The sequence below is a fragment of the Euprymna scolopes genome, chromosome 29 (assembly GCF_053919585.1).
Source record: "Euprymna scolopes isolate OS-2025 chromosome 29, ASM5391958v1, whole genome shotgun sequence".
NCBI lineage: Eukaryota > Metazoa > Mollusca > Cephalopoda > Sepiida > Sepiolidae > Euprymna > Euprymna scolopes.
In genome coordinates, this window is record NC_136510.1 from 66,914,221 (window position 1) to 66,935,106 (window position 20,886).

Here is a 20,886-nt window from a genome sequence, read left to right on the forward strand (position 1 = left end):
TTCCATCTCCCCCTACCTCTGTTTATTAACAGCAGAAGATAAAGGGGGAAAGAATAAAACCAATAGAATAGGCCAATATAAAGAAAAGGGAATGTCACAGCGGTAGTAATATCAGAAAAGAGAGAGTGGGAACTTTAGCCAGCAGAAAGAAACTACTTCTGGATCAGTGAACATGTTGGCTCAGTGACACATAACTATAAGAAACAACGTCATGCATAATTAGTTGAGTGACCTTACATGTTTCTCCCCCTCTCAAATAATTGAAGGATCAACACACCCACTAAACATTTGTATTAATAGTTCTTTATTTTTAGGTGAAGAATTTTCAACTATTATCAATAATTAGGATTACTTTATTCTTAATTTTTGAAAACAGCACAGATAGGAAAAAATGAATAACAGATAATTCTTGATAGATGCTGATGCCTTTGATTAGAACAAACATGATTAAAATTAACAGTTGCTATTGTCGGATATATATTTATAAAAAAAAAAATGACTATTTTGCTTGAAAGAAAATCAAATTTTACACGCTAGGTTGTTTGGAAAATAATGGCTTATTTTACTGAGTTCCAAGCCATGCCCAACAAAACATTCACAGCAAGAACATACTTGGCAGAAATCATAACAAAGAACTTTCATTTCTCTCTCTCTGTATATAAAAACAAATAGAACTTCCATGAACAAAGTTTGTTTCCTAGAACATCCCATTTCTGGAATAAGATACCAGGAATCTGTTTCCCAACTGATCACGTCATCTTAAGTAATGTTCTGTCCATTCTACCCACTTTCATTCAAATGCTTTTTTAACGGTGGTCATTGTCCAACCAACAATACTTTTAACCCTTATTCTCAATTGTCATCGGGTCTTGATAAGGAAAATATCAAGCGAGTAAATATGTATATTTTCTTTGGAGGAGTTCAAACTCTGTCATAATGTCTTCTAAACAGTCACAAATATCAAAAGAGAATGAGGAAATTGTCCACAAGTGATCAAACAATGGTTTCATTAATTCCATAGTGAAAATGAGATAGAGACCGGCCATGCACATTCAACAATGAACGTTTTAAAGAAATGCTTCGACAAAATGTCAAAATGTCCAAGAAATATGTAAGGCACTTGATATCAATATTTCATCAGTATTTATCGAGTTTGTTCATTTTAGGAAACTGTTAAGATGAACAAACATGATCTCAATGAAAAATATTTGTTTCTTAAAACGCTAAGTATTTTACAAACGACCTAACATTAAAGCCATTCTTCATTCTTTCTTAATACTCTTTCATGCAACATATTCATTCCTATTGCAAAGAAAGAATTTTTTTTTCAACAAGTGTCATCTGTTTACCTTTCTGAACCAAAAATAATTAAGAACAGAAATAAGATGAAGTTTTATTTCAAAATGTTTTCAAAACATTTCATTTAATTGAATATCACGAATCGTAGCAAGGAATAAAGCAACCATTTTGTGCTAACGAGGCTGTGAAGGTTTAATAAAGCACATTTCAGAAATATTCTAAAGAAAAAATGTTCAAAGAGAATTGAAGAACACAACCGTTCTATCCAAGGCAGAAATTAAATGGAAGAATTCAAGTTTCTATAGCAAAGATAAAATTGTATATAAAAAAATGTTACAATTTTCATTTTTTTTTTAAGTTTTAATTAATTTTGGTAATAAATTATCTTGACTGGATTCAATTTGGTTTTCACTTCAAATGTTTCAAATAAGATGAATTAAGAATGAAAGTCTTTTTTCACAACAAATTGTTGGAAAAAGTTTCTAATATAATATAAATCAAGGGCAACTGTCTGTGTCCAGCTAAAAGTAGAAAAATTACAAAACAAAGACCCAACAAGTTAATATATTCTGGATCAATGTTGACCTGGGTGAATAATATCTAAATTTTAGAAAAAGTTTTTCATTCTTTAAGATCAACTGTGTCAGTTTTCGTCAGAGGAGTTGTTCTGTGTTATTTATTATGTACAAATTTGAAAAAAAAAAAAATGCTGACTCATTCTTGAGGAATCTATTATATACAAAAGATGTTCTCTGTGTGTATCTCCAGTTAAAGAGGAATGGGTTGGGCAGAAGAGAAAGAGGATTGGAGAGAGAGAGATGGGTAAAATGGGCGAGAGGAAAGAGATAGGAAGACGAACAGAGAGAGGTAGAGAGATAGAAGTTTTGATAGAAATAGGTTACACTATTGCCCCAGACAATGCCGGGTAGCCCTGCTAGTATAATATAAATAAAAAGAGGCATTTTTAAACTTTGCTTAGTCAGGTTCAAGGAAATAATGAAAAGATTGGTATACTAATCTTCTTGTTTCAGGTGACCAGTCAAACAGTTAACTACTGAAAAAAATCAAAACTTAATTTAATCCAAGTTGAAACACTAACATCCTCATTCACAAAGTTTATTAGTGTTCATTCAAGAAGAAATGTCATCAATCAGTTTCTTCTACACGATAATGAGCCTTTCTTCCAACTCTCTCACTCTCTCGCCTGTTAATCCTTCTCAAAGGTTACTTTGACCTGAAAATCGCATTACTCCACTGACAAATTCGTAGCTACAAAACTTATATAGAAGCTACTTCATCTTGTTTTTCCTACATTTGAAATGACTGACAAAGCATGCAAGTCCGTGTGATATTTGAGTTTCAGATAATAAAAAAAGGAGATTTGGAAGTCGATCAGGGAAGAGTTTTCACTCCAACTTCAATGGGACCACTAAAGATAAATTTCATTGAATTATAATAAATCAAAGTAATCGACTTGTTGCCCGAGTCAAAAAATAATCCGGTTCACAGCTCACTTGCTTTCTATACATTCTTTCTTCTTTTCTGCCTTCTGGTTTTCACAACATCAAGTTCGGATTAATTAAATCCTGACGTACAAATGCAAATAATATTCTTTCTTTTATTCACTTAAAATCGATTTGCCTAACTACATGGTTAGACTTGTTGTTCCGAATGTTAAAATAAAGACACTATGAGATCGTCTCTGCTTGGTACGTTGGTATTCCTAATGAATGCGGTAGTGTTCGAATTCTCACTCACAATTAGACAATTTTCTAATTTTCAAATTGTACACCAGACAAAGACTAGCCCTTTTATGTCGGGGGTGAAGCAAGTTGGTATCACTTTCACTGCTCGATCCTGGCTCAAGATCATCACGTTAGCCACATTCTCTCCTGCTAACATAAATGACACTGTAGGTCTTTTGTTTTGGTCTCCATAGGAAGATTCAGAGAAGCTGTCTTTAGGCATGTCAGAATCTGCTGGCAAGCTACTGACATCAGGGAGATCATTTGGCGAATCTGACCCAAACTCAATTGCATCAAAAACACTGCCACAAATAAGTAACTAGAATGTTTGTCATGCCTTCGTATTTTTCTTTTAAGCTGATGAGTCACCACTCATCAAATCCTAAAATCTACTCAAGGATAAGGAATAATGAAATGGATAGATTCACAGTTGAATGATGAGGAATACTATGAGAGGATTGAAAATCTTCACATACAACCCACTCAAAATAACAGCTGATAAAAAAAAACAAAAAAAACAATTTTTCCCATTTTGTTGGGAACATCACTTATGAGATGTGAGGACTAAAGAACAAAATAAAGGAGGAGCAAGAACTACGAGGCTGGAGAAAGTAAAACAAAGCTCTACTTTCTACTCGCTTCTCTTAGGCCAATCTCTTTAGCCATCATTTTTATAGTAGGTGCTCAACTGAGTTCCAATCTATATCCTCTCACTCGTAAAGTATTCACAAAAAAGTAAATAAATTATCTAGCTACAACCACTGTAAATAATTTTTCTTTCTTCCTCTGTGTATCTAAAACTAAATGGAACATTCATGAACAAAGTTTCTTTCCAAGAACTAGTAGTTTGTGAAACACAATATCATAGGCATGCTTACCAGCTGACTACAACATGGTCGCTTTCAAGTCCCATGTTAAACCATTCTCTTAAATAAAATTCTGTCTAGTTTGAATCATCATTACGAATTCCCATAGTGGTGTCTCATTATCCACCTTACAAACTGATTAACCATTATCCTTTAGTGGCTTTTGAACCTTGATAAGTGGTGACTTGTTAGTACATATAAAAAAATCCTTCATTTTTTTCAGGATTTTTCTTTGACATTGTTTAATCCAATTCATTTTGGGGCATGACTGAAAAGAAAATTAAAATATACTGCCCTTTAAGGAGATTGAACTCGCAACCTTCATATTAAAAGATTTTTTATTTAATAAACCTTGTTCATCTCATTTTTCACTTCACCGTAACTTGTTACACGTTTGATAATAATCAAACGTTGGAAAAGACACATAAAGTTTGACATTATTATTTAGTAAAAGAAAGAATTAAAAAGCCGTTTAGTTTTTATCTAAAAACAAGTCATCCGATATCATTATACTATCACCATCAACAAACGAATTCATGGAAAAAGTACTGTACATTTACCAAATAAAATTCTTTTGTCAGAATTTAAAAGTAAGAATAGCATTTAAGCTAGCAAATCAAGCTTTGCTTCTGATTAGCCAATTTTCACTTGTTTTTGTTGTACCATGTTGCTGTACTTCAGTACAATTTATTTAAAAAATTACTTAGTCTAAGCCAGTGATTGCTAATATGAAACATTTTTACATAATCATCTAAAAATAAAAATCAGCAAGAACGATAACTAATTTTAAATTGAAGAATATAAAAGGACTAATGTACTTCAAATTTTAAAAAGTGAAAAATGAAAAGAAATCCAAAATAAAAAGACTTGGACAAAAGCATCTTGGACAATGCTGGGTAGGTTCAGCTAATACACAATACATTAATCCGAAGATTAATTATTACAGATTTTTAAAGAGTTTTTTTTTATTATTATTTTGTTCATAGCGTTTTTTTAATGGAAATCGCTACAGACAAGGCGTGAAGCCACTTGATGAGGAGATAACAATTAAAGAAGATGATTATCGCAAAGACAGGAGCTGTCTATACACTTGAAAAGACCAAAGCTATAGATAAGGAAAAACAGTCAGCAGGAAAAGAGTTCTATAAAAAATGATTGGAAACGAACAAGTCAAAGGAGCTAAAACAAAAGAAGAATTTAAACATTTTTTTTTTACTTAGGTACAATTACATTTTTGTGATCTTTTGTTTATCTAGTCATCATTAAACTCGTTTCTACATTTTCTATAGACAATCTTCCAGATATTATTTTCTAATAATTCAGTGAATTCATTTTTCACTATTAAATGTAGTGATTCTTCACACTAACTTAAGGATTAAGAATATTAGCCTGAATGCAACTAGTAATAAGTTGTTGTAAGTTTAACTAATGACGTTAATCAGATTATCTAAACGTTCTTAAAACAATGTGATTGTCAAGGTGCTGCTATTCTTTAGAGTAAGATTAGCATAAAATCCACCATCTTAGTTTTTTAACTAAATAATATTCTTTATTACTTATATTAAACATATCTTAAATAATTTTATGACTATGATCAAATAAGATCATAGTCATAAAGTTATTTTAGATATGTTTAAAGAAAACAAAAGTAAAATATTGATTTATTTTAAATTTCTTTAAGATAAAAAAAAACTGATAAAGGCAACAATATGTTAGATCCTTTTCTAGTGAAGAGAAATTAATTTCATTTGATTACAAAAAATGTAAAAGATGTTATGCAAAAATTACTAGCAAAAAAAAAACAAAAAAACTATCTCCACTATTAAAAAAAAAAAAAAAAATTCCAATTATTTAATACATGTAAAATTTTAAAGCTCGACCTAAATATTATTTAAGTTGCCAATTCAAAGTTTGCCTTTAAATGGCCAAATTTTATTATTGTTATACCATGTTATTCATAATTTGTAAAAATTATTTTTAAAGTTATTTTATATATTACGTAATACATAAATTCATGTGCTTATTTGAGGAATATCTCCCTCATAACCCAACTGAGAAAATATATAGTACCTATATTTGCCACAAAACAACAACTCTCTCCAGACGTCTTATACATCATCTGACACTAGAAGCAATACTTATAAAAAAGAAACAACCCAATATTAACAAAATAGCTTCTAATACTGGTACTAATATATTACACATATTCCACAATTAAAATAGATAAATATACAAAAAATAAATACATACATAAGATAAATAAAACAAATAATATAGCTGAACAAAATTAATAAATGCCTAAATAAAAATAAACAATAGACTCAACCACACCTTCCCTTTCCCTTGCCAAAGCATTCCAGAAAATTATGAAACTCAAGACAAACTTCTTTCTAAGAAAAACGCCGACTCTTGATGACGATCACGATGATCTAAAGCATTAGAGAGATTACTGAAACAAGAATATTGAGAGCCATATTATACAAACTACGACCTGAAACCAGAAAGCTTGCTCATCGTGTCAAGAACATTAGTGAGAAAAGTAAAAAAAAAACAAAAACAAGAAAACTTTGTTGTATTCAACAAAATAATATTATACATATGTGTGTGTGTGCAGGAATACAATTCAAACCGTAGACTAAATGTAATATTATGGTGACTGCGGAAGAGAAAGTGATGGGCAAATTGCGAAACAATGAAAGGCACAGTGCTTGAGTGAATGAGTCAAAATTCGAGTTAAGAGTAAGTTAGACAAATGGTGACTAATAGCGTCACTACTTCCCACACCTGTCTTGATTTGCAGATGAAATCAATTTTTATCTGTATAAATAAATACTTCAAAGTGTAATATCTATTTGATTTATGGAAGCCATCTTTCTCCTTTTTAAGAGATGCGTGTGTTTATTGCTGGTTGTCTTAAAAGCCTTTATTCATGAAGACTTATTGAGAAAATCATAGAAATGTTCTTGTTTCTATCCATAATGCTTCTTTTTGGCAAGCTGGATTTTCCATCACATTATAACCCTTTGCCCTTGTGCAGAGACTAGTGTATAGAGGAAGGCTCTTTACTCCTTGTACGGATAAAATAAGCAAATGTGAATGGCGATGGAGGAAGTGTACAACTATTTTGGGCAGAACTGAGATCAGAGAAGAGAAGGATCAGGAAGGCAAGTTTGGTAAGAGACAAAAGCTAACAACAATTACTAAAAAAACAAGTGAAACGAAAAAATGGCAAATTGAAAGAACTAATTTACCTTCCTAGTCCACAGGAACTTCAGTTTTATATGGTGCTCCAGAGACATCTTTTAAGGCAAAGGCTACAAGAGCGAGGAAAACATCAATAACACATCTTCATTTTGAGAAATAATAAAGACAGAAAAAGGTGGTAAAAATGGAGGGGGATACAGAGAGATAAACTTCTCTCTGTACTAATGGATGAATGTACTTGTCAAAGAACGAGAGGGGGGACAAAACAAATTAATAAATAGAGGCTGAAGAAGGAACAGATGACAAGCACAGATGGCAAGATGTAAAGCTAAAAAATGAAATGCCTTAAAGCAAATAGAAAAACTAAAAAAAAATGAGGAAAAACTTCAACTGAGGATCCAGCTGACTAAACTAAGCGGATAAAGCGACTAAGGGAAAGTGATCAAGAGAGTAAAACATGTCAATAGAGGAGGAAGGAAGGGAGAAGCAAGGATATCAGAGAGAGACGACAGAGAGAGGGAGAGAAAAAGAGGGTTAAGGAAAGAGAGAGAGGTGCGGTAAATCCTTTCCTTTGTCCAATTCTTTCACAATGGCTAGCATCTATTAAAAGAGATCAGTTTGTACAATATGTCTTCAGGACAAAAAAAAAAGCAACAGGATAATTTTTATATACTTAACAAGAAAGCAGATTATTTCTGTTGTTGTGAGGGCACAACAACATAATATAAATAAGGTAATTTCTTTTGTTTGGCCCGAAGACAGATTTGCTTTATTTTATCATTGCTATTGAAGTCAGCTCTATGCAGACAAGGAACACTTAACTTAGTAGCTTATAATAAAAATAACAACAACAATAAAAGGTGTAGAAAGCAGCTTAGTAATTGTTAGTGTTCGTCTGGTGGTTTTATGATTCAACTTAATCAGTATTCACTTCATTGAAACCACAAACAATTTACTCTTAACAAGAAAGGAAAAGCATTAAACATTTGGTTCAGTTGTTAAACAAGTGGATAACCAATAAAAAGGTTGCATCAATCATGAAAATATGCTCAATTACAGACATTCTATTTTAGTAAACATATTTTTAGAATTCTTTTCTTCTCTACATAAATTTGTTTTGTCATTTTTTTTTTTTTTTTAGAGTATCAAGCTTTTCATGAGTTATTTAATGTTAATTTTTTATTTATTTTTAATGTAAAGCACAATACTTGTTATAAATGATTATAGACTGTGCAACGGTCGATGACTTCCGTGTACTAATTAGACCATCCATGACCGGTTTGGTTAATCGTCACGTCATCATCATCATCATCATCATCATTATCGTATTAGGTTTAAAATCCAAAACGTTGAGTTCCATCTGTTCGAGAATGAGTTGAAATAGTCATAAACATTGATATTTATTTGTTCTAGTGGAGAGCATCCCTAGTGAGGTTAGGGTTACTGACAAGATGACCAATTAGATTATAATTTCTACTGGACCTTTTAACGACTATATCCAGGGAACTTCCAGACATTCATGAAGAAAGACATATACTCTTTTCTGCTATCATCTACTAAGCATGACTATTGCTTCGGAGAATGAACTTTGGTAGTCGACATTTTCCAACTTTACTTAGTTTTCGAAGGACAAATTAAGTCATGCTTCTAGCCATATACACTCAACTGTATGCTATATATATATATATATATATATATATATAGAGAGAGAGAGAGAGAGAGACTGAGTTCGTGTAATTCAGTAAATTTTCATATACCAATAGGTTTTAAGCCAAAAATGGTTGACTTAAGGATTAAGCTACAAAATTATCACATTTCATAATTGAGCATTGATATACTCTGTGTGCAAAATCAAGACTTCAAGACAAGGTGTTGATGGCAACAAAAAGTGTATTTCATTTTACGTTACAATTGTTTCAATATCTAGTTCGACAATTTCAAGCATTATATCGTTTGATAATTTTCAAAAACTAGCATTTCTTCAGACTTTATGAATAAACACACTTTAGGCAATGTAGCATTTTTTGAATAGAAAGAAAAAAAGGCGGGGTGGGGGATCTGCAACGGGAAAAGCATGCAAGAAACATTTACCTTGGTTGTGGTTACGGAAAAACCCATTTAAATGTTTGAAATTGTCGAACTAGACATTGAAACAATTGTAACGTAAAATGAAATACACTTTTTGTTGCCATCAACACCTTGTCATGAAGTCTTGATTTTGCACACACAGTAAGGGTGTCAACACTTATCCAAGCCTGAAGTTTATTCAAAGATCAGGGTTAATGAATGTAAGGTGGTCAGTGAGACAGTGGCATAGTGATCCATAGTGGTGGAAATTGGTTACAATTTCATTATTTAAGAGGACGGTTCAACAAGAACTTTTTTACATTGAACTTGAAAACAACCATGTTGTAGTCAGCTGAAAAGCAGCCCAGCAAAACAGAGTTCCACAGGCGGTAGTTCTATGAATGAAGCTTTGTTCATGAAATTTACATTTAGATTTAGCCATTAAATAAAGAAATTTATATAATTTGTTGTTCATAAAAAAGTATTAGTTTTTCTTTTGTGCTACTTGTGCATGATTTGAACCAGACATAATTAACCGTTCGCTCGACTTTGCTCGGAGCATGATGTCATGCACTCAGGTTTCACTATAAGCTGATGTAAAGATGCCAATCAATGTGCAGTAAAGGAGCAGACAGTCTTTGGGGGAAATATTGAAAAAAAAAAAAAAGAAAAGAAAAAACAACTGGACCAGCCAGGACCTTTTCGAGAGTTATTTTTTCAAGTTTATGTGGAGACAGAAATTTGGTAATGATCCTTTTGTCTCAATATTAAACCATATATCAGAAAGCTACCTAGGTGGGTTGGTGAAGTTTTTTCCATATCCACTGTCTGTTCTCACCCTACTTTAACATTGTCTTATGCGACTGTGGAAAAGTTGACCTAAAAATAAGGGTATTTATAATTTAATTTTAAAAAAATCGGTTGCCAGCTCCACCCTACAGGAAAAAAATGTTTATGAAAAAAAAAAAAATAACAAAAGAAAAAAAGTTTACTTTACATTAGTTACAAAAATAAAGAAAAAATGTTAAAAAGAATACATGAAAAACATTTTTAAAAAAGTACAGTTTTTTAAAAACCTTTGTTAAAAAATATATGAAATGCACAAAAAATTGGTTTTCTTAAACAAAACGTTTCACCAAAAAAACATTGGTTGAAAAAAAAGCAAAAAAAAAAAGCAACTTGTTTATTTTTTCACTTAAAAAAATTGTTACAAGAATAAAACAGACTTTGTTACAGTAGGTTGTTGTTTCTTTTTTATTTTCATTGTATATTTTTTCTGGCGATTTTATTATATTTAAATGTTTTCCTTGAGTAGCATTGTTACGTTTTGATGCTCGGCAAAAGCCGGCGGCTGACGTCATGTTTTAAGCAAAGCAGAGCGGCCAGTTAGCTACATCTGGTTCAAATTCTGCACAAGTACCCATTTCTTTAGCAATCCTTGCAAATTATTATAGTTTTGTTTGTCTATTAATTAGTATTCTTGACCTTACAACCCTTATAAGGTTATTTCAGGCTAAGCTTCTTTTTTTTTTTTTTAAGACAGTTTTTACAATATTTCTTCTCTGAGAATTTGTTTTTAGCATGCAGGATTTGATTATTCATGGGTGATCGTTTAATTTGATTTTTAACTTTTGTGTGTTGGAAAGATATTATTTGGTCTTTTGAAGATTAAAAAAAAAATGTTTGCCTGATGACAAGATAATTCACATTTCTGTTCAAGTTATTTGCTATTGGTTTATTGTCAGATGTTATTTTGTTAATACTAGATATGTTAATTATTATTATAGTAGATAGTCTTATAATTTACTTGAACATTAGCTCCAATAGACTGAGGCCAATTAATAGTTCTTAGTAACTCTATGCATAATGTATATTAACTGATATGTAACCAATAGAAAGTGGATCTTGAGTTTACTTTCAGCAACCTCATAACTCTCGCTTCCCTTATCTTGTCTTTTAGTCCTCACATTCCATGAGTGATGTATCTAACAAAAGGAGGAGAATTGCTGTTTTCTGAGTGAAAATCTACTCAGTTAATATTTATTATTGGCTAGTTTTTTTTACCTTGAAGTAGTATATATAAAATGTGTGTACAGATGTTATGTAAGATAAATGTACAAAATCTTACAGAAAATAAATATTTATAGTCGACATGAAACAAACCGAAAACAATGGCAAATACAAATATAAACAGAGATGGGAAGATATTAATGGATCAAATGATTCCACAAAGAAAAACAGAAAAAAATGTTGTTCCTGCTGCTGCTGTTGAGAATTTTTTTAGGTAAACAATACTTAGTTTTGTTGCAAGAAAACATAAGAATTTTTAGCTTGTCTTGGAAATAGATCTTTGACATTCTTGGTAGATTACTGCTCAGCAATTAACTTGACTACTTTAGTTGTGTGTGCCAGTTACAAATAAAAAAATCACTTTTCTAATTAGCAGGGCTACATGGTGTTGTCCATGTATTATATAAAAATATAACGGCATAATCATGTTGACACACCAGTTCCCATTAGATCACCAAAGTTAAGCATCGTTGAGCCTGGTCAATACTAAAATGGATGACCATTTCAGAGTACCAGGTGCTGTATGTGCTCTCTGCTTATCTTGGCATTGTTCCCAGTCACCCTTGACTTGCCACTGGAATCAAGCTGTACTGACTCAGGAGAGGCGTGATTAAGGATTGTGCCACCCTTACTTCACACTTTAGCGTGTGTCATCCATCATCCTTCCAGGTTGATCAGATGGTCCACGTCACTCCAACAGACAAACATCCATGCAACAATAAAAAAAGAAGGAACTAACGTTAGAAAGCCGAACAGCGGAAATATTTTCATCCTTCTAATAACGGAAGAATTCAAAATAAATTCTTTGTAATGTAAAGTTTTTATTATTTAAATATATTATACTTAAAAAAAAAAATAGCAGCAATCGATAAAAATTCAAAATTAAGAGTTCTATTTTATTTTATTTTCTGTCTACTATAACTTTGGAAATGCTGAAAGATATGATTTGGATTGTTTGAACGACTGTTCTCATCTTGATTGTTATTCTCACAACGTTTTGGCCGATGTAACCTCCGAACTTCTTCAGGTGTATCTTTCACAATGGCTTTTATTGGTGAATAGTGAAAAGAATGTTTTTTTGTTAGAATTCAAAATGTGTAATGAATTTCTGAAACATGAAAAAGGGACAAAAACATTTTTCCACCATGCACCAATAAGGACCATATTCAAGCTACAACTGAAGAAGGTCGGAAGTTATAGCAGCCAAAAACAGTAGTTTAAACAATACAAATAATACGTATTATCGATCCTCATCTAAAAAATTATGAAACATGCTAAAAATTATGTATTATTTTGTTTATGTCAACTCGTAACAAGTTTTGTCGGCTTACTCCTACCAAGTTCTTTTTTTTTTTGTTACAATTTTTACAAAGAAGAAATCTGCCATAGATTGTGCATTTAAGTTCTTGTTGAAAGTCATCAGGAACTGCCGATCCATTCTGCTTTCTATGAGTATATTTCAATACTTAAATATGCTTTTCCTCAAACTTTCTGCATCCTTCTCTGATTATTTCTATCCAATTATTTCGATCCACAGTTTAAACTTCTCAGTTATTCAGCTCATTTCCATCAGTTTAAGGTTATTCCTCAGCGCATCTGTAAACGCTTTTGTAGGTTTAGGCTATGGTCTCTTTCCTATGAAAACCTCACCATAAAGCAGTTGTTTTGGTAATCTTCCATTTCTCAACCTCACTAAATGTCAGTCCAATGCATTTGATTTTTGACAATCCTCATTTTTATGCAACAGTTATTGGATTGTTCAAGGACAGCAATATCAGGAGTAAAAGACTTTCAACTGATGTTCACTATTTTACGGATGTGTTTTTGACGAAATCTTTCTGGAGTTTTAAGATGCCCTCTGTATGTAGTTCATGTTTCTGATGCATGCAGTGGACAAGTCAGGACACATGCCTCATACACACTGATTCTTCTATCCGACCAGATAGATTTTAAGGTTACCAAAAGCAGAGATTGCCTGGGTTATCCTGCGAGTAATTTCAGCATCTAAGGTTCCATCTCTATTCAGTATACTTCCAAGATATTTAAAGATATCAGTGACAATGCCCGACTGCACATTACTAAACCAACCATACAGAAGTTGAATGAACTGGGCTACTAAACTGCCTCATCTGCCATACTCTCCAGACATCTCACCTACCGACTATCACTTTTTCAAGCATCTCAACAACTTTCTGTATGAAAAATGCTTAAAAAACCTAAGTGATATCAAAAACGCCTTCAGCAACTTCGCCACCAGAACGTAAGATTTTTACATTACTGGCATAAATACACTTGTTTTGCATTGGCAAAACTGTGTTGATTCTTATGGTGTTTATTTTGATCAATAAATTTTTGTTTGAGCCGAGGTATGTTCATATGAATTTAAAAGTTAGAAACCGCAAAAACTTTCTTGTCAACCCAATAATTTGAAATGACCAGGAACTGAAAGACTTTGATAAATGTAAATCTATTAATTTTTTTATTCTGGAAAACAAATATATTAAAGAAATTATTTGCTGAAGCCAATCAAAAAATGTAGATGGGGAAGTGTTCCGTGTTTACCTTGAAAATGTAGAGTATCTCACAATAGTAAGGCTGAAATATGGCAAAATAATGGTGATACAAAAGTATTTGTTATATAAAAAAATCTTTGTGCTGTATGTACATGGGTGGTAAGGGTAGAAGATTTGAGTGTGAGAGGGGAAATTCCTCCAACGTTCTGTATATATGATTATTTTAAGATAAATATCAAACAGGATCGATGAAATTAAACAGAACAAAATTTATGGTTTTTGAAAACCTGTACCAATAATTAACCCAAATCGATGTCAAAGCAGAGTTGTATATGTCGTTTCTGGTTCGAAAGTTATACTTGTCAACAATATAAGAACATTTCATTCTACTTGTATATATGTATATATATGTTTGTTTCCATGATGAAAGGAAGGTTTCATGGAGTTATTAAAAGCATGTTTAAATATCTGCATTTATTCATAAACTGATTTAAATTAACTTACAAATTAACCAGTTTTTGCTGAAAATTTGAACTATCAATATATAAATGTATGTATGTATGTTTGCATGTCTGCCTAAAACTTTCGACAGAGGCGACAGTTTTTCACAAGATCAATATCGTTTTTAAGCTCGACCTTTCAGATGACAAATATCGAAAAATTGGCTAAAAACATTAATTTCTTCAACTTCAACTGGGCACTTTTCTACAGGGAGGGGGTCGCTTTTTCCACCGATATTGTCGAAAGTCATCCCCTCTTTTCGATTGTCTAGCCTTAATTTAAACCTACGTCACTTCTGGTTTGGCGGTGGTCGTAACAGCAAAGACGTCACGTTTTTTTTCCCATTCTTTTCCTCTTTTGCGGTACGGGTTCGAGCTTGCCTTCCTACTAACACCTTTTTTTTTGTTTTTAATTTGCTCAACATGCACCTCCAAACACCCGGGCAACGCCGGGGTGAAATGCTAGTAAATGCATAAAGAAAAATCTTTTTGTTATTGTAAACTTTTGTGTCATGTGTATGCCAAACTATTATACAAGGCAAGATGATGCAATAAAATTATAAATGGATATGATAGCAAGTTTTATTTTATTAATAACTTTAAATTATTTTTTAAAATGATATGTACATTAGAAATGATTACACAATGCAAGAATAATATAAAATTCATTTTTTAATTTTTATTCATCCCAAGTAAGGCATATTGGCACTGAGACGTTTGCGGAGATTAGGGGTCAAATTAAAGTGGGGAGTTGCGCATACATTAAAATATTTACTGTACATTCACGTTTGTGAAGATTTCAATGCTGACAATGTTAAATGGCTGGTTTACTCAAACAAGACAGATGATGACGGGAAGTTCTGTCATGATTTCTTCTTCACCTATGATCTGACCCAAGTTGTTAATGAACCCACTCGCATTCCTGATGCTGAGGGACAATTTGCAAGCCTCCTCGATCTCTTTCTGACAACCTAGCCTGAATTGTGCTTATCCTCTGTTCTGTCCCAATTAAGATTAAAACAAAGTGTAACAAGACCTCATATGTTCCTCTCTATTGCACTGTGTATCACTACTCGATGTCTTACTGGGATAGTTTCTGTACATTTATATCAGAAATACTCCTATGATCAATGTTCAAAATGGATGTGTCCTCTATAGCATCCGACTTAACAGATTCGCTGTCAATATAGACAGTTACATTCTTTTAAAAAATTTCCAACTGAAACCAAATAGCCAACGAAGGTACACCACTGAATATATGGTTGCAATTGCACATAGAAATCACTATTTTAATTGTTTTAACAAAATAGACAATTAGAACCTAAAGCCACCTTTAGGACTGCCAGCAACCACTGCAAAAAGGTTACAGAAAACGTGAATCTTTTGTCCTGTCAAGTCCAAAGTAACTGAGCAGAGGCTAGATTCCCACGAGTTTTGGTGCATAACAAACAGTTCTGAACAGATGTGTATCTTCCATCTCAACCCTCACCAACAGACTTGAGGTGATTACATCAGCATCTGACAAAACTAAACTCTTCTCTAAGAACTTTGCATCAAACTCTATTTTGTATGATCAGGGCTACCCACTCCCAAAATTTTCACCCAGGATTGAAAATACTCTGAACGACATGCATTTATCTGTCCAATATGTATCCAGGCTTAACAAGAACCTTGATCCCAGCAAAGCAACTGGCTCTGACAACATTCCAATTATTGTGCTAAAAAAGCTGCAACCAAACCTAGCTCCTATACTAACAAAGTTGTTTAAACACTACCTTAAGGAGAAATGCTTCCCAACACCCTCGAAAATCTCGATAATCTGCTCAGTATTTAAAAATAGGAGGATCAGTCTCCTGCATCTCAGTACAGATCAATCAGTCTCCAGTGTGTAAGCAAGTAGCTTGAGTCTGTGACAAATAGTGAACTTATCAATCAAATTAGCAAAAATAACATTCAGCAACAAGCAACATGGTTTCTGTTCTGAAAGATTAACGGTTGATGTGCTAACGGTAATATCACACAGGATTAGTGAATCTATTGATGATGGCCTCGTATATAGAGCAATAGCTTTTGACACATCTAAGGCATTGGATAGGGTTTGGCATAAAGGCTTATTTTACATCACAAGATCTCCAGCTACGAAATAGCTGGAAATGTCCTCTCAACTATCATATCTTTTCTCAACAATAGGTTTATTAAAATGGTCGTTGATGGTCAGAATTCAGAAGCTCAGTATACTTTCTGGCCTCAACTCTTGCCTGATCTTCATCAACGATCTCACAAATCATGTTCGATGACAATTCGTCAACATCTATGCAGACAATACTATAGCAACACTTCAAAGGACAGCAATAACCCAAGATCTTTCTGATTCTCTCTCCACCGACCCGGAGCGTGTGGTACAGTGAGATAAGAAATGGCTAGTTACCTTTAATGCATCCAAAATTAAACTTCTATCTTTTCATCACCAATGCTCATTTGGCCCCAATTGAAATGAATTGCTCTCATCTTGAGGAAGCACCCTGCTTTGACAAACTTCTGGGATTGACCTTCACCTCTAACCTGAAATTTGAAATCTACACCAGATTCATTGCCAAAATTACTGGAAGAATGGTGAGGTCATTCTACCACTCTAGTGAGAAGTTTTTTAGCTCGGTAGAGGAGGTCCACCTTCTATGCAGCAGACTTGGCAGTATCTTCTATGTATTTATTCTAGTCCATGTTGCCTGACAATGTTCATGACATATTTTGCTTAATAATTTAAGAATGTCCATAGGGATTTTGATATTGCATCAATATGTTAATATTCTGTAAATATTGGATTTATTTATACTAACAGGACCTGTGCACATTCCACAGTTGTACCCTACATATGTTGTGTATTGTTCCTGTGCTTAAAAATTTCTATTCTATAAACATCCCATGCGAATGCAAATCCATGATATTATTGTACAACCATTGTGTAAACTGAAATATACTTATCTAACTACTCTGGTTAATACAGTTTCACAATGTTTGGTTATGCGGGTTTGTCCCCAAAAATCTTAATAATGTTTGTGACATATTTTCATTCTATAGAGGTTCAGTGCAAACAAAATCCTATGATATTACTACACTGCCTTGGGATAGAACTGAGACTACACTTTTATCCTAGCCTAGTAATAATGCAACATATCTTGATTTGATTAAAGAGATATTCATTGAGTTCAAATATAATGACAAGTCATGTGTGACAAAAACAAACACTAGTGTTTCATGGAAGCTATGCATGTCAGGGGGGTAAGGTATGTAAACAGGTATGACAGTCTTGAGTAGTTGATGTATTGGATCCTGTAAGTATGGACAAGAATAAAAATTAAATGACATTAATAAAAATTTAAATGACATTGATAAAATTGTAACTAGTTCTAAAATGACTTAAAAAGTGCTCATTGTCCTGCAAGCCAGGGAGGGGGGGGGGGAAATAATCACCTTCACGTATGCATTAGTAAGTTGTTTTTGACCTGTGAAGACGTTTCTTTATAAAGAAACGCAAATATGCAATTTTCTCCCCCTTGCACATATCAAATATAAAGAAATTTAAGCCCATTTTCAAAGGGCATAACTTCCAACATCAGGTTATTACCTGTTGTATCATCTTATATACCTTTTCAAATATTTGAGTATAGTGTGACAATTTAAGTGCCTCAACATTTAGTTGAATAAAATAAAAATCTAAGACAAAAATATTGTGCTAGCAAGGCTACCTAGTGTTGCTTGAGATCTTAATTTCAGTAAATTGCATAGATTACAGAAAAAAATAAAACTAAACCATCATTTTTTTAACTCCAAACAAGAAATACTGCTATTTGAACATAAGGGTCTTCTATTTGAGATCATGTCTAACAGTGCACTGTAAGGCATTAAGCAGTGAGATGTCTGTTTACATTACATTTAAATTTCTGTATGTTAGTACAGTTAGGAACTCAGGAAACAGGGAGTGAATTCACAAGTCCAGCAAGGCGAGAGAAAAAACTATTAGAGCAGAAGGCTTTCCAGTATTTTGGGGCCTCAACAATGAAGGGGGTGAGATTTTGCTGCTTGTTGTGTTAGTTAGAAGTATGTACTTTAATCTGTTTTATATTGTGATTTGAAATGTTTATATATATTTTAGGACAAATTCAGAATAAATAAACTTATACCCGAGTGAAGTTTGAACTCAGAATCTATGTCCGTAAATATAGCAATCTAATTGATTGACAATACTAGAAACTACATAAATAGAAATGACTACTTAGTTCTTTTTCTTCTCTTTTTCCATTTCCTCTCCCTTCTGTCTTTATAGTCAATTGTGGATTAGATAAAAGATAGTGCAAGAAAGGAGAGAAAGAGTTCAAAAAGGATAAATCAAGACTTCCTTTCCATTTTTTTGCTACTTTACGGTGAATCTATAAAAATTGCTTTATTAAATTTCTTCTCAGTATTATGGGTGGCAGGAAGAGTAGATGTGACCATTAGAGTAAACACTTAATCACCTACCTTTATTTATGACTAATCAAAAAAAAAAATAATAATAATCAAGATTAAATTAATTGGAAATACAATTTTTATTTTTTAACTTCATAATTCATCATGTTTGCTTTATAAGTGACTAGCAGGGCTACCCAGCATAGTCTGGATAAAAGTGTAACATATTTCTATTGAAACTTCTATCTCTCTCTTTCACCCGCTTCAGTTTTTTCTTTCCCTCTTTCCATCCTACTCCTTTTTTTCTTTGCTCAACCATTCCTCTCTCTGGATATACACATACACACTTTTATAGATTATAGTGTAAGGAAATTAATCCTTGATTTAAAAAACAGTTAATATCCTTTACTTAGTACATAATCTGAGTAGAAAATCTAACAAAATTTGAGCCAGTTTAGGATCAAAGAATGAATAATCTTTCCTAAATTTTGGATACTATTCATCCTCGGCAATGCTGATAATGAAAATATAAACTTTGTGGATATTCCTTTTGTCGTTTTTTAGTTTTAGTTGGGCATATAAACATAGACATACACACAGACAATTGCTTTTTATTATATGAAACAGCATAAAGATGCATATATACAAAATCATATATAAGATATCAATTTAGGAATAGATAATGTTATCTACAATATCTACAGAAGAAATGTCAATTACAATCAAAAGTAAAAATAAGGTATTACTTATCTTTGGTGACGCATGCATAAACTTAAGATAACAATCTATCAGTGAAGATATAACAGAATATTCATGCAATCTAAAAATAAAAATGCCTACTGTTCAAATATATTTTTGGCACAATTGCAGTGAATGTAACAACCTAAGAAAATGTAATTTCAATTTAGATGAAAAGAAAATCCTTTAGCTCTAGAGTTCAAGACTACTGCTTCATAGACGAGTTTTACTTGCTTGTACTAATCATGAGTGTTCATTATGAGCTGGAAAACCAGGGTTCAATTTTCGGTCGAGTCATACCAAAGACTCAAAAAATGAAACATAATGCATCGTTGGTAAACACTCAAGGTGAGGATCAAGGGTAAGTGGAGTAAATCTCTACACCTCAGTGTAGTAGCTAACGAAAATGGAGCCTTTGGGTTGCCATCGACTATGGTCGACTACTTATGTTTACTTATGTGTACTATCTCCTTGCTTGGGTTGAGCCAGTTTCTTCCCAAACAAGTAGAGCATCTCTGATCATCATAGCCTGTTTTCATCAATACTTCCCTCTGTGATATATCTGCTGTGCATAAAAGAATGATGACACATTGATATATGAAAATATGATATATTTTTAATGTCGTTGGCAATGAAGAAGTTTGGATTAGTGAGGAAGGAAGCTGCAAGTACAGAAATTCAGAGCTTTTTTTTTTCAGACTGAAATCTCCAATCAATTAATGATATACATTTTCAGGTTGTTCTCATATAGCAACTTATGATCTCTGCAAATGCCCTCCATAGAACTTCATTGTCAAGTTTTTTTTCAGCGATGGAGTATTTTCTTCTGCCAGTAACTTTTTACAATTGGTTCCAATGAACAATTAGGATTATTTTATTGTCAACAGTCCACCACATTTGTTTTCTCCAGCCAGATACCCGATTTCAATCAACAATTATTTTAATTTTTGGCAATCAATCCTGTTATGTTCATGTTAAGTGCACCTTTTTTTGTCAAATGATCCTTTCAGTGCACCCAACTTGGATACTTAAACAAAATTTCTCTATGAACAATAAGACATGTAGTAAGAGGGCATGTATGGGAAACATGTGAGAAAACTAACAGTAGCTTAAGGATAGCTGGCTAGCAAAAATATTAGCAGCAGCAACCGTTAAAGCACATATGCAAATTAGCAAGTGTGCAAGAGCTTGCGTCACAAGAAAAGGAGAGAAAAATACACCACATGATAGAGAAAGAAGCAAAGTACATGCTGGGCAAGATGGATGTGTAAAGTCAAGGGTAAAAAAATGGTGGCTGATGGCTGACATGAGGTGGCGAAGAGAAAGACTTAAAAAGCACATGTGTGTGTGAAAGGACTTTTGCAAGATAATGAAGAGCGATTTTTTTTAGGGAACCATGAATAAAAGCATTTTATTTGCATTAAAAAAAAAATGCCGA

General features: G+C 32.7%; 1 protein-coding gene across 2 annotated transcripts in view; it reads right to left on the reverse strand.

Moving 5' to 3' along the window:
* Nucleotides 1-20,886, reverse strand: part of LOC145252682 (E3 ubiquitin-protein ligase MARCHF8-like) — a 210,717-nt gene that overhangs the window by 88,539 nt on the left and 101,292 nt on the right. The window contains exon 2 of one of the 2 annotated variants that reach the window (XM_080112505.1): nt 7,162-7,224. The exons of the other annotated variant lie outside the window; for it this stretch is intronic. Coding sequence (XP_079968631.1) covers nt 7,162-7,209 — 48 coding nt within the window. The 5' untranslated portion in view covers nt 7,210-7,224. The remainder of the gene's footprint in view (nt 1-7,161; nt 7,225-20,886) is intronic. 2 annotated transcript variants of the gene reach the window in all.